The 18,229-nt window shown below is 37.0% G+C and overlaps 1 protein-coding gene across 1 annotated transcript in view; it reads right to left on the bottom strand.

Moving 5' to 3' along the window:
- Positions 1 to 18,229, bottom strand: part of REEP3 (receptor accessory protein 3) — a 105,133-nt gene that overhangs the window by 48,994 nt on the left and 37,910 nt on the right. Inside the window, exon 2 of the mRNA XM_001925659.6 lies at positions 5,333 to 5,405. Within this exon, the coding sequence (XP_001925694.2) occupies positions 5,333 to 5,405 (73 nt within the window). The remainder of the gene's footprint in view (positions 1 to 5,332; positions 5,406 to 18,229) is intronic.

Raw genomic sequence — 18,229 nt, 5'->3', positions numbered from 1 at the left:
CCTCTTTGAATCAGCTTTTCATTATAATACTCAAATACTGAAAGAGAACCAAGGATCATGCGACATTTGAGAGAATCATATGTGAAAAACAGAGACTGCAACAAACAAAAAACAGAATTCAAAGGAAAGAGAGACTATGCAGAGAGATGTCTAAAAAACAATCATTCATATCCTCAGACAAAAGGGATGCTATTTTAAACAAAAGAAGAATAGGATGCTATAGAAAAAGGAACACTCAAGGAATAAAAAAAGTTCTTAGAAATTAAACACACAAGAGAAGATAAAATTGAGAAACTATCATAAAACAGAGCAAAAAGAAGAAAAAATATCAGAAAATTAGAGAATTGGTCCAAATGGCTTCATAACTGAATAAAAGGAATTCCAGACAGAACCATTGAAAATAAAGCAGGAAATCATTATAGAAATAATTTTAACCAAATTTCCAGAGCTAAAGGACAAAGGATTCCCAGATTAAAAGGGACTACTGAGGGCTTAACAAAATTGATTATAATTGGCTCACACCAAGGCATGTCATCATGAAATTTTAAAACAGCGGTTCATAGGAAAGATCTGACAAACAAGTAACAATCAAAATGTTTTTGGATGTCTCCACAGCGACATGAGAAGCTAAAAGACAAAATTTTGACGGAAAATTACTTCCAACCTATCATCTAAAAAAAAAAAAAAATCTACCTCTCAAAAGCCTTCTTGGGAAGAATACATTTCATCAAAATGAGGAAATAAAATAAGACAAAGGAGTTCTTTTGGGGATGCAGTGGATTGAGGATCTAGTGTGGTCACTGCAGCAGCTCTGGTTGCTGCTGTGCCATGGGTTCGATCCCTGACACAGAAACTTCCACATGCTGCAGGTATGGCCAAAAAAAGTAGATCAGAACGGAAAATAAACAGGAATATGACCTCACAGAACTAATTTTCAAAAAAAAAAAAATTCACCCTTTAATCAGTGGATTAATCTTTACATTTCCAAAATTTTTAAAACTCCTCCATCAAATGAGTATTTTTACCCAAAAAATGAAAAGACGCCCAGGGTACACTTCTTGATATTAAAGTTCTTTCTTTTTTTTTTTTGTCTTTTGTCTTTTGCTGCTGTTGTTGTTGTTGCTATTTCTTGGGCCGCTCCCGCGGCATATGGAGGTTCCCAGGCTAGGGGTTGAATCGGAGCTGCAGCCACCGGCCTACGCCAGAGCCACAGCAACACGGGATCCGAGCCGCGTCTGCAACCTACACCACAGCTCACGGCAACGCCGGATCCTTAACCCACTGAGCAAGGGCAGGGACCGAACCTGCAACCTCATGGTTCCTAGTCGGATTCGTTAACCACTGCGCCACGACAGGAACTCCTATATTAAAGTTCTTTAGTATTTTTGTTTGTTTGTTTGTTTGTTTTTTCCCCTTATAACTTGTGGACAAACTTAGATCTAGTAGACAAAACTTGAATACAACTTCAGATTTTACCAACTGACAAGAACTGTAGAACTTGCATGTGGTATATTTGTTCATTTTCATATCCCCCAAATATTCAGTCAAAAATTAGGTCACATTCAAAAACCAAGTCAATGATGGTTTTGGATGGGCTTTTAAAAAAGTAATCTTCCAAACCTTGTTCTTTGTTCTTGCTCACAAAGACCAAATGTCTGATTTTGATTTGTAAGTGCTGTTAGCCAGTCTTTTCATTGCCACTTTCTCCAACATTCTTAGAATAAGAACATTGGTTTCCTAGAAAAGCTGCAGCAATTATACATGACTTGGAAGTAAACACTATTTTCAAGTCATGGGATGGTATAAGCTTAAAAAAATTTGCAAAACCATACTGATTCTTCGGTAAGTTTACATTTCACTTACTGCAAGACTGAAAGACTTTAAGTAGGCCATATCGGCCACACTATACAGAAAATTATATCCTAGGAAAGCTCTGTTTTTAAAATAGGCAAAGGCAAAGGAAGAAAGGAAGGTTGCCAAAATACACAGCACTTTCCATTTATTTTGATTTGAACACAGCATCTGTTTTATCAGGTGCAATCTACTATTTGCAGGCTTAAGGGGAATGGTAGTAGTTAGGGTGGGAAGAAGTAAATTAATAAGAAATGTTTGCTTTCTGAAATAATTTTGAAGTAGATATCAGGGGAGTTCAGGTAATAACCAAATACCACAAAGTAACTGGGCTTAGGGATAAGTCAGACTGGACTGTGTACTCCTTAACCCAGTAGAATCGAAGCTGAGACACTAAACCAATCCACTTAAGAAATGAATATGCTCTTGTAAACACTATTTAATATTTGTTATATACTTGGGAGTCAGCTCTTCTTCCTTTATTCATTCATTAAAAAAATATTGAGTACCAACTATGTAACATGTACTGTTTTAGGTATAGGAATATAGCAATTAACAAAACTCTATGGACCTTACTCTGTTGGAGAAGACTGACACTTATAAATAGTACAATACAGATAGTATAAAATGCTATTAAAAATATAACAGGGAAATTTTAAGAAGGTTCATTTTGCCAAGAAACTGCATGTAAAACAAAGCAACTTTGGGTGGGATTACCATACAAGAAAATTTTGTGAGAACAGAGTTCTGATAAAACTTATAAATTAGAGGTAAAACTGGATGACTACGTTTAGGTGGGACTCAGCAAGAAAATATTCAAAATTTTTGTCAGAAGTAAATTTAAATTGGAAATATTTAAAGAATTACCAAGACTATACTGAACTTCCAAAAACTTCTAATTTCGTCTATAACCATTTTGCTCACAGTTGATTTAGACGCTTATGGGCCCTGCCCCAGTACTGGTTAAGCTGCCTCATTGCTCTTCTTGGAAAATATCCATATAGTTGTGGCCCCTAAAGGTTTACCTTGGAATTAATCAGAGGCATATTCCTGGCTGGCTGTGACAGCTGTTTCAACGTTTTTGTGAAGCTAGAATCCTCATTTACTTTTCTAATCTGGAACCATTCCTGCCTTATGATCCATTTGACCCTGGGCAAGTTAATTCACTTTGCTGAGGCTGTAACATTCCAATATTCCTCATGACTTTATAGAGTTGTGTTGAGGACCAGAGAGCTATTGTGGCATGCAGAATAATGTCCCCCTACCCTAAAGATGTCTTAATCCCTGGAACCTGTGCATATGTCAGGTTATGTGATAAAGGAGCAATCTAGCAGCAGATGGAATTCAGCTTGCTAATCAGCTGACTTTCAGATGGGGAGAGGAGGCTGGATGACTCAGGTGAGTCCAGGGTAATCACAAGGGTTTTTATAAGTGGAAGAGGAAGGCAGAAGGGAGAACCAGACAGATGGTAGTGTGAGGTTCCAGTCCAGTGTTTCTGGCTTTGAAGATAGAGGACTACAGTCATAAACCAAAGAAAGTAGACATCCTGTAGAAGCTAGCAAAGGTAAGGAAACTGATTTTCCCCTACAGCTTCCCAAAGGTATGTAGCCTGTGGATCCATTTCAGATTTCTGATCTCTGGGACTGTAAGAGAATACATTTGTGTTGATTTATGCTAATGTGGTAATTTTTTATAGTGGCAATTGGAAACAACAAGCTACAAAAGTCTTTTGAAATCGGTAGGAAATTTATAAATACATTATTTTCCTAGTACTATATCTCTGCTTTTTCTCTCCAACCGACTTGATGGCGGACAACTTTGTCACCAGGCAGTCTTCAGATTCTATCCCATTTCCTTGTCAAAGGCAGACAGACTCCTGCCTTTCCTGCTTCAGTGCCTATTTTTGCATTTTGCTCTCCCCCTCAAATTATTTGTGAGCCAGAGTTGATTACCATGTCATTATCAAACCAACTCCAACCACCTGCCTTTCTATTTCCCTCGTTTATCTTCAATTACTCATTCTGATATGCCTGAAACGTTGGTTAAGAAATCCTTTTTCAAAGTCACGATATCATAGCAAAATTAGGTACAGATAATTCTTACTTTGTAATGAGTTATTCTCTAAAAACTGTAAGGCAGGGAGTTCCCATCGTGGCTCAGTGGTTAACAAATCCGACCAGGAACCACCAAGTTGTGGGTTCGATCCCTGGCCTTACTCAGTGGGTTAAGGATCCAGCGTTGCCGTGAGCTGTGGTGTAGGTCACAGGCACAGCTCGGATCCCGTGTTGCTGTGGCTCTGGCATAGGCCGGTGGCTACAGCTCCAATTAGACCCCTAGCCTGGGAACCTCCATATGCCATGGGAGTGGCCCAAGAATTGGCAAAAAAACAAACAAACAAAAAAAAAAACCAAAAAAAAAAAACCTGCAAGGCAGTATGTGAAGTATATATCCACATCCGCATATACATAGATATGTATATATCTCAGCACATATCAAGTCATGAAGTTTTCCCATGTGTTTGAATAAGAATTTTTGTTTGTTTCCTTTTTAGGGTTGCGCCTGTGGCATAATGAATTCTACAGGCTAGGGGCTGAATGGAGCTACAGCTGCCAACCTATGCCGCATCTGCAACCTGTAACACAGCTTGCGGCAATGCTGGATCCTTAACCATTGAGCAAGGTCAGGAATGCAACCCACATCCTCATGGACACCAGTTGGGTTCTTAAACCTCTGAGCCACAATGGAACTCCCAAATCCATATATTTTAAGTACTTAAAAACGAACAAATTTGATATATAGTAAGAAATGGACTAATTTTTTATAACGGTTCTTAGGCCAATCCCTAAATGATACAATCCTTTCTGCCCTTTTATCACATAATTTACACCTAACAGGGCTATTTTTATTATAATTTGTTATCCCTTTATATTTCTTTTTGTTTTCTTCTTTACTTTTTATTTTAGGAGATGGTATTTATGTGCCTACTGATAATGTCCTCATAGTATTAGAGCTTCATTTTCAAGTTGTACTTGACTTTTTTTGGTAATAAAAACATTACACATTTAGGAGGGAAGATAGGAGAAAACCTCAGGCACAAAGATGCACAGAGGCGTACCATATAACCTGGGTTTATGATACTCAATAGGTCAAGTGGGCCCAAACTCAAGAAACATATCAGCTCGTTGAAGTATCACCCTGTACTTCAACCACACAATTAGGTTCAGAAAAAAGATCTCATTTAATAACCGTATCACAAACACTTCAGATAAGGAGGATTGTATTGGCCAGTACAATTATTAGTATTACCCAGCTGTATACTCCCAGCTCAAATTTTTGTGGTGTTTGGAAACTTTTTATTTTCCCTCCCCCATGACATTTTAACCCAAAACATTATTCCAGCTGTTTCTAAAATAATGGCAGTTTTTCTAGTATATATAATGGATACACAAGCAGAATTGATCACTCACAAAATTATACTTACATATTCCTTCACGTTTTTTGTTTTCACAGCTTTGTATGAATAATATGCAGGATAAAGCATTCCAAATACCAATCTAAAAGTAAAAAGTACGAGAGGACAAATCAGACATAACAAGGCTTTTAACAGCTCATAAAATTTCACCTAATAGAAAAGTAGACAGTACATGGAAAGCATATTGCAGTGTAAATGGGTATGAAAAGTTTATGTATAAACTAAATCCACTCAGAAAAGCAAAGTAAAAGTACGCTTTTATTTTTTTTAAAGGTGGTTTCAATGTTCTAGATATTTTCATGGAAAAAAGATTTATTTAAAAAACTGCCATTGAAAAACATTTTCTATATCACAAAAAATATTCTGTGGTTCCTTGAACAACTCTTGGAAAATGTGGAAAATTGCCAAAATAAAAAGTGTCCCAACACTACCAGTCAGAGGTAACCATAGGCAACACTTTATTGTATGTAAACCCCACTTTTTATCCATGTGTAATATACCTAAAACATAAACATAACAGGTACACCCAGGCACAGTTTGTAGTAAGGGAAAAAGTGGTACTTCATTTCATTGCTTTGAGAAACAATGACTTCTAATTGTGATAGTATTGTGAAATAATATCTGATATATTTATTACAATATGTAATAACTCTCTTTAAGCACTTATAAAATGACAGTCACTAGCAGGACTTAACTTACTGCTATCTGTTAGAATTTATTTCAATAAATCCCAGGTCCAAGAGAGAGGGGTGTGTGTGTGTGTGTGTAGACAGACGGACATGGAAATGGCATGACAATGTATACATGGTTTACAGTTGGCATTTTCACTTAATGTATAATGGAATTTTTTGTTTTCAAATATTACCTTATTCTTTTTTTTTTTTTTTTTTTGGTTGCCCTGTGGCATGTGGAGTTGCCAGGCCAGGGATCAGGTCCCAGCCACAGTTGCAACCTAAGCTGCAGCTGCAGCAATGAGGGATCCTTAGCCCACTGTGCCAGCCAGGGATCAAATCTGAATCCTAGTGCTCCCAAGATGTCGCTGATGCCATTGAACCACAGAGGGAACTCCAGTTTATAGTATTTTTAATATCTTCATTATATTCCAAATTGAAATTCACATAGTTTATTTATTTATTCATTTATTTTCTCTTTTTTCTTGCTTTTTAGGGCCACAGGTGTGGCACATGGACGTTCCCAGGCTAGGGGTTAAATCAGAGCTGCAGCTGCCGGCCTAAATCACAGACACAGCAACATGGTATCTGAGCCACGTCTGCGGCCCACACCACAGCTCACAGCCAGGGATCAAACCCGTGTCCTTATGGATAGTAATTGGGTTCGTTACCCTTGAGCAACAAGGGGGAACTCCCACATGGTTTATTTAAATAGTCCCATGCTTACAGACCTTTAATTTCCAGATTTTTGCTACTGCACATAATACTGTGAAAAACATTTATATGGATTTTGATATTCACTTCATAGTTGTGATGTTGCTGCTTCAAAGAGTACACACATTTTTACCTATTACCAAAAATGCCCTCCAGAGATGTAGTTCCACTTTACATTCCTATACACTGCAATCATGTGTATCACTGTTTAAAAAAAAGTTTGGAGTTCCTGTTGTGGCTCAGCAGGTTAAGAACCCAACTAGTTTCCACAAGGATGCAGGTTCGATCCCTGGCCTCACTCAGTGGGTTAAGGACCTGGTATTGCCGCAAGCTAAGGCATAGGTCACAGTGCAGCTCAGATCTGGTGTTGCTATGGCTGTGGTGTAGGCAGCCACAGCACCAATTCGACCCCAGCCTGGGAATTTCCTTATGCTGTGTGTTCAGCTCTAAAAAACAAAAAAGAAAAAAAATGTTGCCAGCTAACTAGGGTAAAAATAATAATCTCATCTCTTAGGAAGATAGTATAGATAGTTCCCATATGCCCTACACGGAGGTACTCCTATCATTAAAACCTTACATTAGTATGGTACGTCTGTCACAATTAATAAATCATTATTAACATATTATTAGCTAAACTCCATACTTGATTTGGGTTTCTTTAGTTTTTACCTAGCGTCTTTTTCCTGTCCCAAGGCCCCATCCAGGATAGCATAATTGTTTGTCTTGCCTCCGTAGCTCCTCTTGGCTGTAACCATTTCCTCAGTCTTTCCTTGGGAAATGATCTGGATAGTTTTGAGGAATATTGGTTGAATATACTGTGGGAAGCCCCTCTACAGGCATTTTCTAATTGTTTTTCTCATGACTAGACTGAAATAAAGGTTTTGGGGAGGAAGACCACAGAAACAAAGTTCCATGTCATCACATTATATCAAGGGCACATAATGATCAGCATGACTTGTCACTGATGATGTTATCCTTGACCACCAGGCTGAGGTAATGTTAGATTTGCCAAAGTTACTCTTTCCCCTCCCTCACACATTCCAAGCTGTTCTTTCTGGAAGGACTTCACTATGCTCCGGCCACACTTGAGTGGGGAGTGGCCCCTCTACCTCCTTGAGAGTGGGGTATCTATATACGCTATCTGAAATTCTTCTGCATAGGTGATTTGTCTATCTTGCCCAGCTATTTATTTACTCAATAAATATTTTATAATATTTACATTGTATTTATTTAAAATTCGACGATGAACTCATGTTTATCTTATACTTAATATTAATCCAATAATACTTAATTTTGTTGCTTTAAGATTTGAACTTAGGGAGATCTTTCAGTTGGCTCCAATTCCTCTATAATTGGGAAGATATTTTTAAGCAATGTGTTACTTTTTGGCACTACACGACAGACCAAGCTCATACCGTGTACTTCTGTAGCATTCCTAGAATCAGCCACTTCTCCAAGGAGCTTTGAGTTCCTTTTATTGGACAATGGAATTTGAGACCCAGATCTGGGTGCTAGGTAAGTCCATTGTTACTGGAGTGTTGTTGTCTAGGCCTTTCTTTGTCTCTTTTGTATGTTAGCCAATATTTTTCTGGGTTATTGTTGTCTTTTGATTTTATTTATGAAGCCTGAAATACATATTATATCATGTTTGCTAGGGCTGCTAGCAATACCACAGACTGGATGGCTTAAACAACAGATAGTTATTTTCTCATAGTTGTGGAGGCTGCAAGTCCAATATCAAGGTGTTGGCAATTTTAGTTTTAGTTTTTGTTTTTTTTTCTTTTTCGGGACTTTTCCTTGGATTGCAGATGGTCACATGCTCACTGTGTCCTCTCATAGTCTACCTTGGTCTGTGTGCGTGTGGCCTCTAATCGCTTTTTAAAAGAACACCAATCATACTGGCTTAAGGTCCACCTTAAAAACCTCATTTTACCAGTAAAAATTTTTTTAAAATACAGTTGATCTATAATGTTATGTCAATTTCTGCTGTACAGCAAAGTGACTCAGTTATATGTATACATTCTTTTTAATATTCTTTTTCATTATGGTCTAAGTCAGGAGATTGGATATAGTTCCTTGTGCTACACAGTAGGACTTTGTTGTTTACTCATTCTAAATGTAATAGTTTGCATCTACTAACACCAAATTCCCAGTCCATCCCTCTCCCTCCCTCCTCCTCCTTGGCAACCACTGGTCTGTTCTCTGTGTCTGAGTCTGTTTTTTGTTTTGTAGAAGGTTCATTTGTGCCATATTTTGGATTCCACATATAAGTGATACCATATGATATTTGTCCTTCTCTTTCTGACTTACTTCACTTAGTCTGAGAACCTCTAGTTACACCCATGTTTCTGTGAATGGCATTATTTCGTTCTTTTTTATGAACTAGCAGTATTCCACTGTGTACATGTACCACATCATCTTAATTTATTCATCTGCTGATGGACATTTGGGTTGTTTCCATGTCTTGGATATTGTGAATGGTGCTGCTATGAACATAGGGGTACATGTATTTTTTTTTTTTTTTTTTTTGCTTTTTAGGGCCACACCTGTGGCATATGGAAGTTCCCAGGCTAGGGGTTGAATTGGAGCTATAGCTGCTGGCCTATGCCACAGCCACAGCAACATGGGATCTAAGCCTCGTCTATGACCTACACCACAGCACACAGCAACAACGAATCCTTAACCCACTGAGCAAGGCCAGGGATCAAACCCGTGTCTCCTGGATACTAGTTGGGTTTGTAACCGCTGAGCCACAATGGGAACTCCTGTAATTTTTGAATTATAGTTTTATCTGGATATATTCCCAGAGTGGGAATGCTAGATCATATGGTAGTTATATTTTTGATTTTCTGAGGAACCTCCATATTTTTTTTCACAGTGGTTGCACCAATTTATATTCCCACCAACAGTGTAGGAGTGTTCTCTTTTCTGCACACCCTCTCCAGCATTTGTTATTTATATACTTTTTAATGATGGCCACGCTGACCGGTGTAAGATGGTACCTCATTATAGTTTTGATTTGCATTTTTCCAATAATTAATGATGTCAAGCATCTTTTCATGTGCCTACTGGCCATCTGTGTCTTATTTGGAGAAATATCTATTTAGGTGTTTTGCCCATTTTTCAACTGGGTTGTTTGTTTTTTCGTTGTTGTGGTATATGAATTGATTGTATATTTTGGAGCTAAGCCCTTGTAGGTTGAATTGTTTACAAATATTTTCTCTGATTCTGTAAGTTTTGTTTCTCTTTTTTTATGGTTTCCTTTGCTGTGCAAAAGCTTGTAAGTTTAAGTTCCATTTGTTTATTTTTTTAAATTTCTATTGCCTTGGGAGACTGGCCTAATAAAACATTTGTACAATTTATGTCTGAGAGAATGTCTTGCTTATGTTCTGTTCCAGGAGTTTTATGGTGTCGTGTCTTACTTAAGTCCTTGAGCCATTTTGAGTTTATTTTTGTGCATGGTGTGAGGGTGTGTTCTAGTTTCATTGCAGCTGTCCACCTTTCCCAACACCACTTGCTGAAGAGACTGGTATTTTTCCCATTTTATATTCTTGCCTCATTTGTTTAAGATTAATTGACCACAGGTGTGTGAGTTTATTTCTGGGCTCTCTTGATCCACATGTCTACTTTTGTACCAATACTAAACTGTATTGATTACTGTAGCTTTGTAATATTGTCTGAAGTCTAGGAGAATTATGACTCCTGCTTTGTTTCCACCTCCCCCCTCAGGATTTCTTTGGCAATCCTAGGGCTTTTATAGTTCCATACAAATTTTTAGATTATTTGTTGTAGTTAGGTGAAAAACGGCATGGGTAATTTGATAGGAATTGCATTAAATCTGTAAGCAGCTTTGGGTAGTACTGCCATTTTAACAATATTAATTCTTCTAATCCAAGAGCATGGGATATTTTCCATTTTTTGAATCTTTAATTTTATTTATTAATGTTTTATAGATCTCAGTGTATGAGTCTTTTATCTCTTTGGTAAGGTCCTCATTTTTAACTTAATTGCCTCTTTAAAGATCTTATCTACAAATATAGCCACATTCTGAGGTACTGCAGGTTAGAATTTCATCATAAGTGTTTTGGGAAGTGAATACGATTCAGCCAATAACATGTAATGTATATTTAAGAACATTTACATTAAATTAAGTGTTTCCACTTATATTAAATAACCATTCTTAGACTGATGGAAAGTGAGTATTTATATCTCTAAAAATATATATATATATATATATATATATATATATATTTATTATTTTTTTATGGCCTCACCCGTGGCATATGGAGAGTCCCAGGATAGGGGTCAAATCCAGCTGTAGCCACTGGCCTATGCCACAGCCACAGCAACGCCAGATCAGAGCTGTTTATGCACCCTACACAACAGCTCATGGCAACAGAGGATTCTTAACCCACTGAGTGAGGCCAGGGATTGAACCTGCATCCTCATGGATACTAGTCGTATTCGTTTTCACTGAACCACAATGGGAATTCCTATAGAGATGTTTAGATCATCCTGTTTGTTTATTTCTTTGAGGGGGGATGGGTTGTAAATCTCTGCTGACCTTCTTATCCTTCACAAAGCTGAACCCTGTGTTTGGGGCTGATGTCACCAGGTCAGAGGCATACAAAGTCTTCCCCTACTGTGGATTTTATTCTCACCAAATGGAATCCACATCATTAACATTATCTGCCCTACCTTACAGTGCTACCCTGTGAATGCTACTTCACCAGAAGCCAATCCCCCATCTCTGGATATGAGATTTTAGCTGTGCCAGGGCCCAGGGCTTTTCACTTTAACACAGGTACCCCACAAGGCACAGAGGTTTTCCAGCTTAGTGATTTCTAAGGAAGTAATTGACCTTAGGAACTGGGGTGTAAACCAGAATGCAACTCTCAGATCTGCTATGTGTTCATCCTTGTGGCTGACCTAAGGTATAATCCCAATTAGCCACCACAGTTATTGTTTACATTTCAAACTAATCATTTCAATCCACTTTGTTTCCCTTTAGAACTTGGACACAATCAACATCATATCTTCCATGTTCTCATACAATCTAATTCCACTGGATTTAAATTCAACATGAGATTCTGCACCACTATCAGTATATGGATCTTTGACTTCTCCTTCCCCTGCTACAACATCCATTCAAACTCTAACTCAGTCTTGTTGGTTTTTCCTTGGTGAGCATCCATTTATCCTCTTTTATTTACAAACCAGTGGCCAATTATATATTTAGGCTCGTGCCATCTTATCTGACATACTGAATAGTTTCCCAACACAGCCTCTGGCTCCATTGTTAGATAAATTTTCCTAATACATCTGGACTGCCTTGCTTAAGACTTAAGTAAAGAATTCCCTGGTGGCTCAGTGGGTTGGAGATCCGATGTTGCCACAGCTGTGGCTCGCGTCACTGTTGTGACATGGGTTTGATCCCTGGCCTGGGAACTGAGTCATGGACAAAAAAAAAAAAAAAGAAAAAAAAAATGGAGTTCCTGCCGTGGCTCAGTGGTTGACAAGTCCAACTAGGAACCAAGACTTCAGTAGCTGGCCTCCTCACCCCTTTCCCAACCAGCCCACATAGGACCTGATCAGAACATAATTTGAAAACCACTGCCTTATATAAGCCTTATGTTCCAAAGTGGTTTCCTCAATATGTCTTTTGTATTTCTAATTTGATCCTGGAGTGTGTTTCTTGTCTGCAGTGCCTCCTCCCTTCTTTATCTTTCCTCCTCTCCTTTCTTCCAATTTTTTCCCTTGCTTAATTAATTCACTTTTTTTCCTTCAACATCCCACCCTCCTTCATAGACTTCTAAATTGCTTTTATTGTGAATTTTAGAATTTGTCAGGATTAGTCATTTTTGCCTTTAGCATATTCTATTTTAGATTGTTTCATGATTTTTTAAAATGTATGTATAACTGACTTCCAAAATAGACCATCCCAAGGATTTGGTGCTAGTTGATACTATGCATACAGGGGTTTTCAACCTCTGTGGTGAATAGAATCAGTCAAATGAATAAACCTAATGTCCCTAACACCCAACTTTTGTTAAGGGTAGAAAACAATAATGTATTTCATTTGGAACATAGGAAAGATTAAATGCCTTGGTGAACAGTGGGACAATTTTTAAGGACCACCTCTGTTAATATTATAATTTATTGCTGTTCCAATGTGAGTATCACTGAGTAATTTATTACTAACATCTGTAATATTTCCTAGGTTACTTTTTTGGTTCTTTTTCTTTAGTACTGAGTTCTACCCTAGATGTTTGCAACCTGGGAGGTGGGGCATAAAGCCAAAGCATTAGCACACAGTGTATAAAATCAAAAAAGTTTATTTTAGAAGGCCACCTACAAGATAAACTTACGGTTTATAAAGGGAGTATTTTCTACAAATAAAGTTCACCTATAAATTTAAATACTATTTCAGTGGTAGAGGGAGGAGGAAATAATTGCTCATTTCCTCTCAGCCTTATTTCTGCCTAAAGAGGGGAGAACTCTGCCAAAATACTCATAATACCCTTAGTTCCCACTAAGGTAAAGTTGTTTATATGAACACTGGCCATGTTGAAAAACACTATTTAAAAAAAAGAAATAAAATTTACGGAATGCAATAGTGAAGATGGTTCTTGTATCATTTTTATATATGGAAAATACTTGAAATAGATATTTGGTGGACATGTGTTAAGACACAACTTATTCTTTACCAAAATTGTTCTAGAGAATTAGAGCAGTTCAAAGGCAAATCTCAAAAGCAATTAGGAAGAGTGCTCTCAATACTAGAATTAATGTCATCAAAGCACAAAAGTTAGGCATCATTTCACAAAAAATTGATTAAAGCTTTTTCCGATTAAGATCCTAAAAAGAACTTATCATAGAAAAGTATAAAACAACAACAACAACAACAAAAAAAAAAGGAGTTCCCGTCGTGGCGCAGTGGTTAACGAATCCGACTAGGAACCATGAGGTTGCGGGTTCGGTCCCTGCCTTGCTCAGTGGGTTAACGATCCGGCGTTGCCGTGAGCTGTGGTGTAGGTTGCAGACGCGGCTCGGATCCTGCGTTGCTGTGGCTCTGGCGTAGGCCGGTGGCTACAGCTCCTATTCAACCCCTAGCCTGGGAACCTCCATATGCCGCGGGAGCGGCCCAAGAAATAGCAACAACAACAACAACAACAACAACAAAAGACAAAAAGACAAAAGACAAAAAAAAAAAAAAAAAAGTATAAAAAAGACAATAAAAATCTCAAATAATTCCATAGAATAAACCATCTTTTAAAAATTAGAGATTATTATTCCAGATATATATATATATGTTTTAAATTTTATCGTACTTTTCACAAGCCTGATAGGGTCATTCTCTCAAATTCTCTGAAAACCTTACAAATGCATCATTAATACTTTAATAACAAAACTGGTCAAGAGTTAATTTACGTTTAAACAAGTTACAAAGCGCTAATTCCGAGATTTTAAACTTTCTTTTTTATCTATTCTTACCATTCTTTAAAAAAATATGAAAAATGGGAGTTCCCATCATGGTGCAGTGGAAACAAGTCTGACTAGGAACCGTGAGGTTGTGGTTCGATCCCTGGCCTCGCTCAGTGGGTTAAGGATCCAGCATTGGAATGAGCTATGGTGTAGGCCCCAGATGTGGCTTGGATCTGGCATTTCTGTGGCTCTGGTGTAGGCCGGCAGCAACAGCTCCAATTAGACCCCTTTCCTGGAAACCTCCATATGCCGCGGGTGTGGCCTTATAAAGACAAAAGACCAAAAAAAAAAAAAAAAAAAAAGATGTTAACACAAATAGAAGTGTTAATAAATCCCACTATCCCTATCACCTAGTTATAAGACTTGTGAACAGTAATCCATTCTAATATTCTGGTATTATATTTCCAAGTTTTTTTTTTTACCTACAATCCTGTAAGAACATTATTTTATTTATCTACTTTTTTTGGCCACACCTGTGGCACATGGAAGTTCCCAGGCTGGGAATTGAACCCCTGTTGCAGTTGCGACCTGTGCCATAGCTATGGGCAACATAGGATCCTTTACCTGCTGTACCACAAAGGAGCTTCCTAAAAACATTATTTTAAAACAAACATTTTAAAGACAATATTTTAAAAACATGTTCTAATTATAAAATATTTTTAATTTAAACATAATTGACATCTTAGAACATATAGATTTTTGTCTTGCCCTTCCATTATATGTTACATTATGAACATTTTCTTGTATCTTTAAATATTCTTTAATAACATCATTTAACAACTACACAGTGTAATCTATCATATGAATGAAAATCATATGTTTCTATATGTCTACTATTTAAATTAATGCTATCATGAATAATCTTTCTATGATTACTAATAACAGCAATTATTAACATTTTATACTAGGCAGGATGTTATGCACGTTCTCTATATCACCTCGATTAATTCTCAGAGTAACACCCAGAGCTATGTGCTATTTTCATGCCTATTTTACAGATGCAAAGCCCGAACCTTAGAGAAGTTCAGAAACAAACCCAGGGTCATATAGCTTATAAGTTTATTTCTAGATTCAAAGCCAAGTACTCTCACTCCAAAATCCACACTTAAAAATCACCATTTATTTCCTAATGACATTACCCTAGAAGTGGAATAACTAAGTCAAAGGGACTGAGAATATAAAGATCTTTGATGCACGTTGCCAAACGCTCTTTAGAAAAGCAACATCAATTTAAATTCTTACTAGGAAAGTATAAAATACCCATTTAAGAACCATTTTCCTTAATAAGATAACAGTAATGTCAAAACAGGTGAAATAAAGTAGGAGTCTCATCGGTATACAGCACTACTAAAAGAAAAAGAAATCCCAAAATATTAGTTAATGATGTTAACATTTAATTTCAGAACGATTTTAATTTCCCCTAAAATTGTCTTTAGATTACAAATTCCCTCTGTAATAATGGAAAGGAAGTAATTTACATTTTACTTTGTTAAAATGAAGCTTGACAAATAGCTGATTGCTGCTATAAATGACATAATACTAGCATGGGGTATGACCACGGCACTGCTCACTTGACAAATTCTTATTCCACTGCTTTCAGAATCATGCTCCCCAACAAGCAAAAATGTTAATTATAGTGTTTTATCCCATCAAAGGACAAACTCTGTGAGACTAGAGATTAACAAAAATGGGATAGCTAATATTAAGTAAACAAAATAAACTACAGGATCAAAAATCAGAAGGATGAAAGACAGACGTTCCAGGCTTGTGAGGATGAGTTAATCACAATAAATATAGATGCCACAGAGACTCTCAAAGGGCAACACAAAATAACAGCACTCCAGGCCCTGATCAAAGAGTATAAATAAACCCCAACAGTTTATAGTCCAGTTTATGCTAAAGACTGAGACTAGTGAAATAGCCTGGCATAAGGATGGCAAACATGCAGAGGTGTCTCTGCTACTTGCCATTCCTGTGGCAGAAAAAAACTGCAAATCATTCACTGTGCTCTTTCCTGTTGACCCTGGTCTCGGAATCCTTGTTAACACAGCATAAGCATAAGCTCACAACAACAAAGGACAGAAGCTGAGAAGAATTATTGGAGATTTTTTTTTTTTCCCATTCTTATTCGAAACCTTTTATTCTTCTAGGAGGTGTCATTCTAAATTTAGGTCAATCTTGGAGTTCCTATTGTGGCTCTGTGGGTTAAGGATCTGGTGTTGGCTATGGTTGTGGCACAGGCCTCAGCTGCAGCTCTGATTCGACCCCTAGCCCAGGAACTCCCATGACGGTAAAAAGAAAAAAAATTTTCTTTAGGTAGTATTCCTAAACCGTCCTATTTCCTTCGGGGAAACTTTAGCTGAGCTGGTTATTATTATTACATTCTTGTTTTTTCTTCTTGAAGTATTTTATAAGAAACTACCATATGAAACCCACGGCTATAAATACTAGTAGAATAGTGTTAAGGGCATTGTTTCTTATATTAGTATCCCTATATATGAAATTTCAATGTGAGACTTTCTTTGGAATTCAGTACAGTTGCAATGCTTCAGCTTTCTTTGAGAAAATGATGCCCTTCATTTATCTGATGAGAATTACATTATTCCCCCGACCCCTTGCAACCGATTGACAGGAAGCTCATAGGCAAAATCTGCTCATCAGCTATATCAATTATGATGGGCTTTAAGACTAGCATATTTATACAGGACTTGTATTCACCAGATTTTTATTTTCTACTCCGATGGCTGTTTTTTCCTAGTCTTAATTCTCTTGTTTTTCTTTATGTTCTAAAATGTACATTTGGCAAATAATTTCTCTAATAATTTCAAGGACAAAACAGAGCATAAAAAAATTAGTTAAGATGTAGTCGTCACTGTGTTTAAGCACAGAATTCAGCTCTACGGTGCCAGAGAACCAAGAAAGGCATTTTTTTTAGCATAGGTTGCTGTAACTGGGAACCACTGGTTGTTCCCTGACTTAGCCACACTCAAAATCACCTGGAGAGCTGCTTTTTAACTGCTTTTTGTTGTTGTTGCTTAGAGCTTTTAACATAGGTAATTGATCTAAAAAATTAATAAGGTAGAAAGTGCAAAGTGAAAATTTCCCATTTTGAAACAATCTATTTCCCCAAAGAAGCATGGAAATAATTTCTTGGATATCTTATGGTAAACTAATTTAAATACATAAAACAGTAAATACTCAAACTCATCTTTTCCTTGTTATTTTATTTCTAACTACCTTACTACATTTTGCTATGCTCATGACACCTATTTTATCTGTACGGTGGAAATACGAAGTAGGCTGTGTATGTCTCTTCTCAGCTCCACAATTGGTGACATCACACTGGTAGCTTAAAATAGGCTATTATTGTAGGGAGTAGTTACATCATGGAAATTAACAAATGATATGAATCAGTCCCTTTGCCCCAGCTGTTAAGCATTACCAGCAAACCACTGCCTATATGTGTTTTAGCCAAGGGAAACTATAGTATATTTTTATCAGGAAGACAACGAAATATTATATGGAGAAAGAATTCATAGAATTTAGTAAAATCAAAAAGGCAGGCTATTAGGACAACCAGGTTAATAAAGGCTTCATGCAAGATGATAAAGAGAAAGAGGGCAAAAGGTTTTTGCCCTTTATTGTAGTTCAAATCTATTTTAAGATTAAGTCTCTAATATAAACACAGACTCTGGTGAATTTTTAAAATAAAATTAGAATCTTACATATTAAGGGAATCCTAGAAGTAGTCTATTAAAGTAGTTCTCTGATTTTTTTCAGAGCAGTATTATTCCCCCAGGAGAAATCTTTTTTAGGATCATCAGTAAACAAGAGACAAATGCAATTAAATTGTCATTAGAAAACTTAGTTTCAGTGATTACAGAATCCTCTGAGTAATCCTAAACCCATAAGAACTATTTGGAAAGCATCCTCTATAAATGGTTTAGAAGCTCCCAAATCTGTCTATATATACGAATCAATTAAGAATGAGAATCTTTGGAAGTGGGGCCAAAGAGTTTAAATTTCTGAATTCTGC

The sequence above is a fragment of the Sus scrofa genome, chromosome 14, assembly GCF_000003025.6.
Source record: "Sus scrofa isolate TJ Tabasco breed Duroc chromosome 14, Sscrofa11.1, whole genome shotgun sequence".
Lineage (NCBI taxonomy): Eukaryota > Metazoa > Chordata > Mammalia > Artiodactyla > Suidae > Sus > Sus scrofa.
This window is presented reverse-complemented; position numbering and strand designations above follow the sequence as displayed.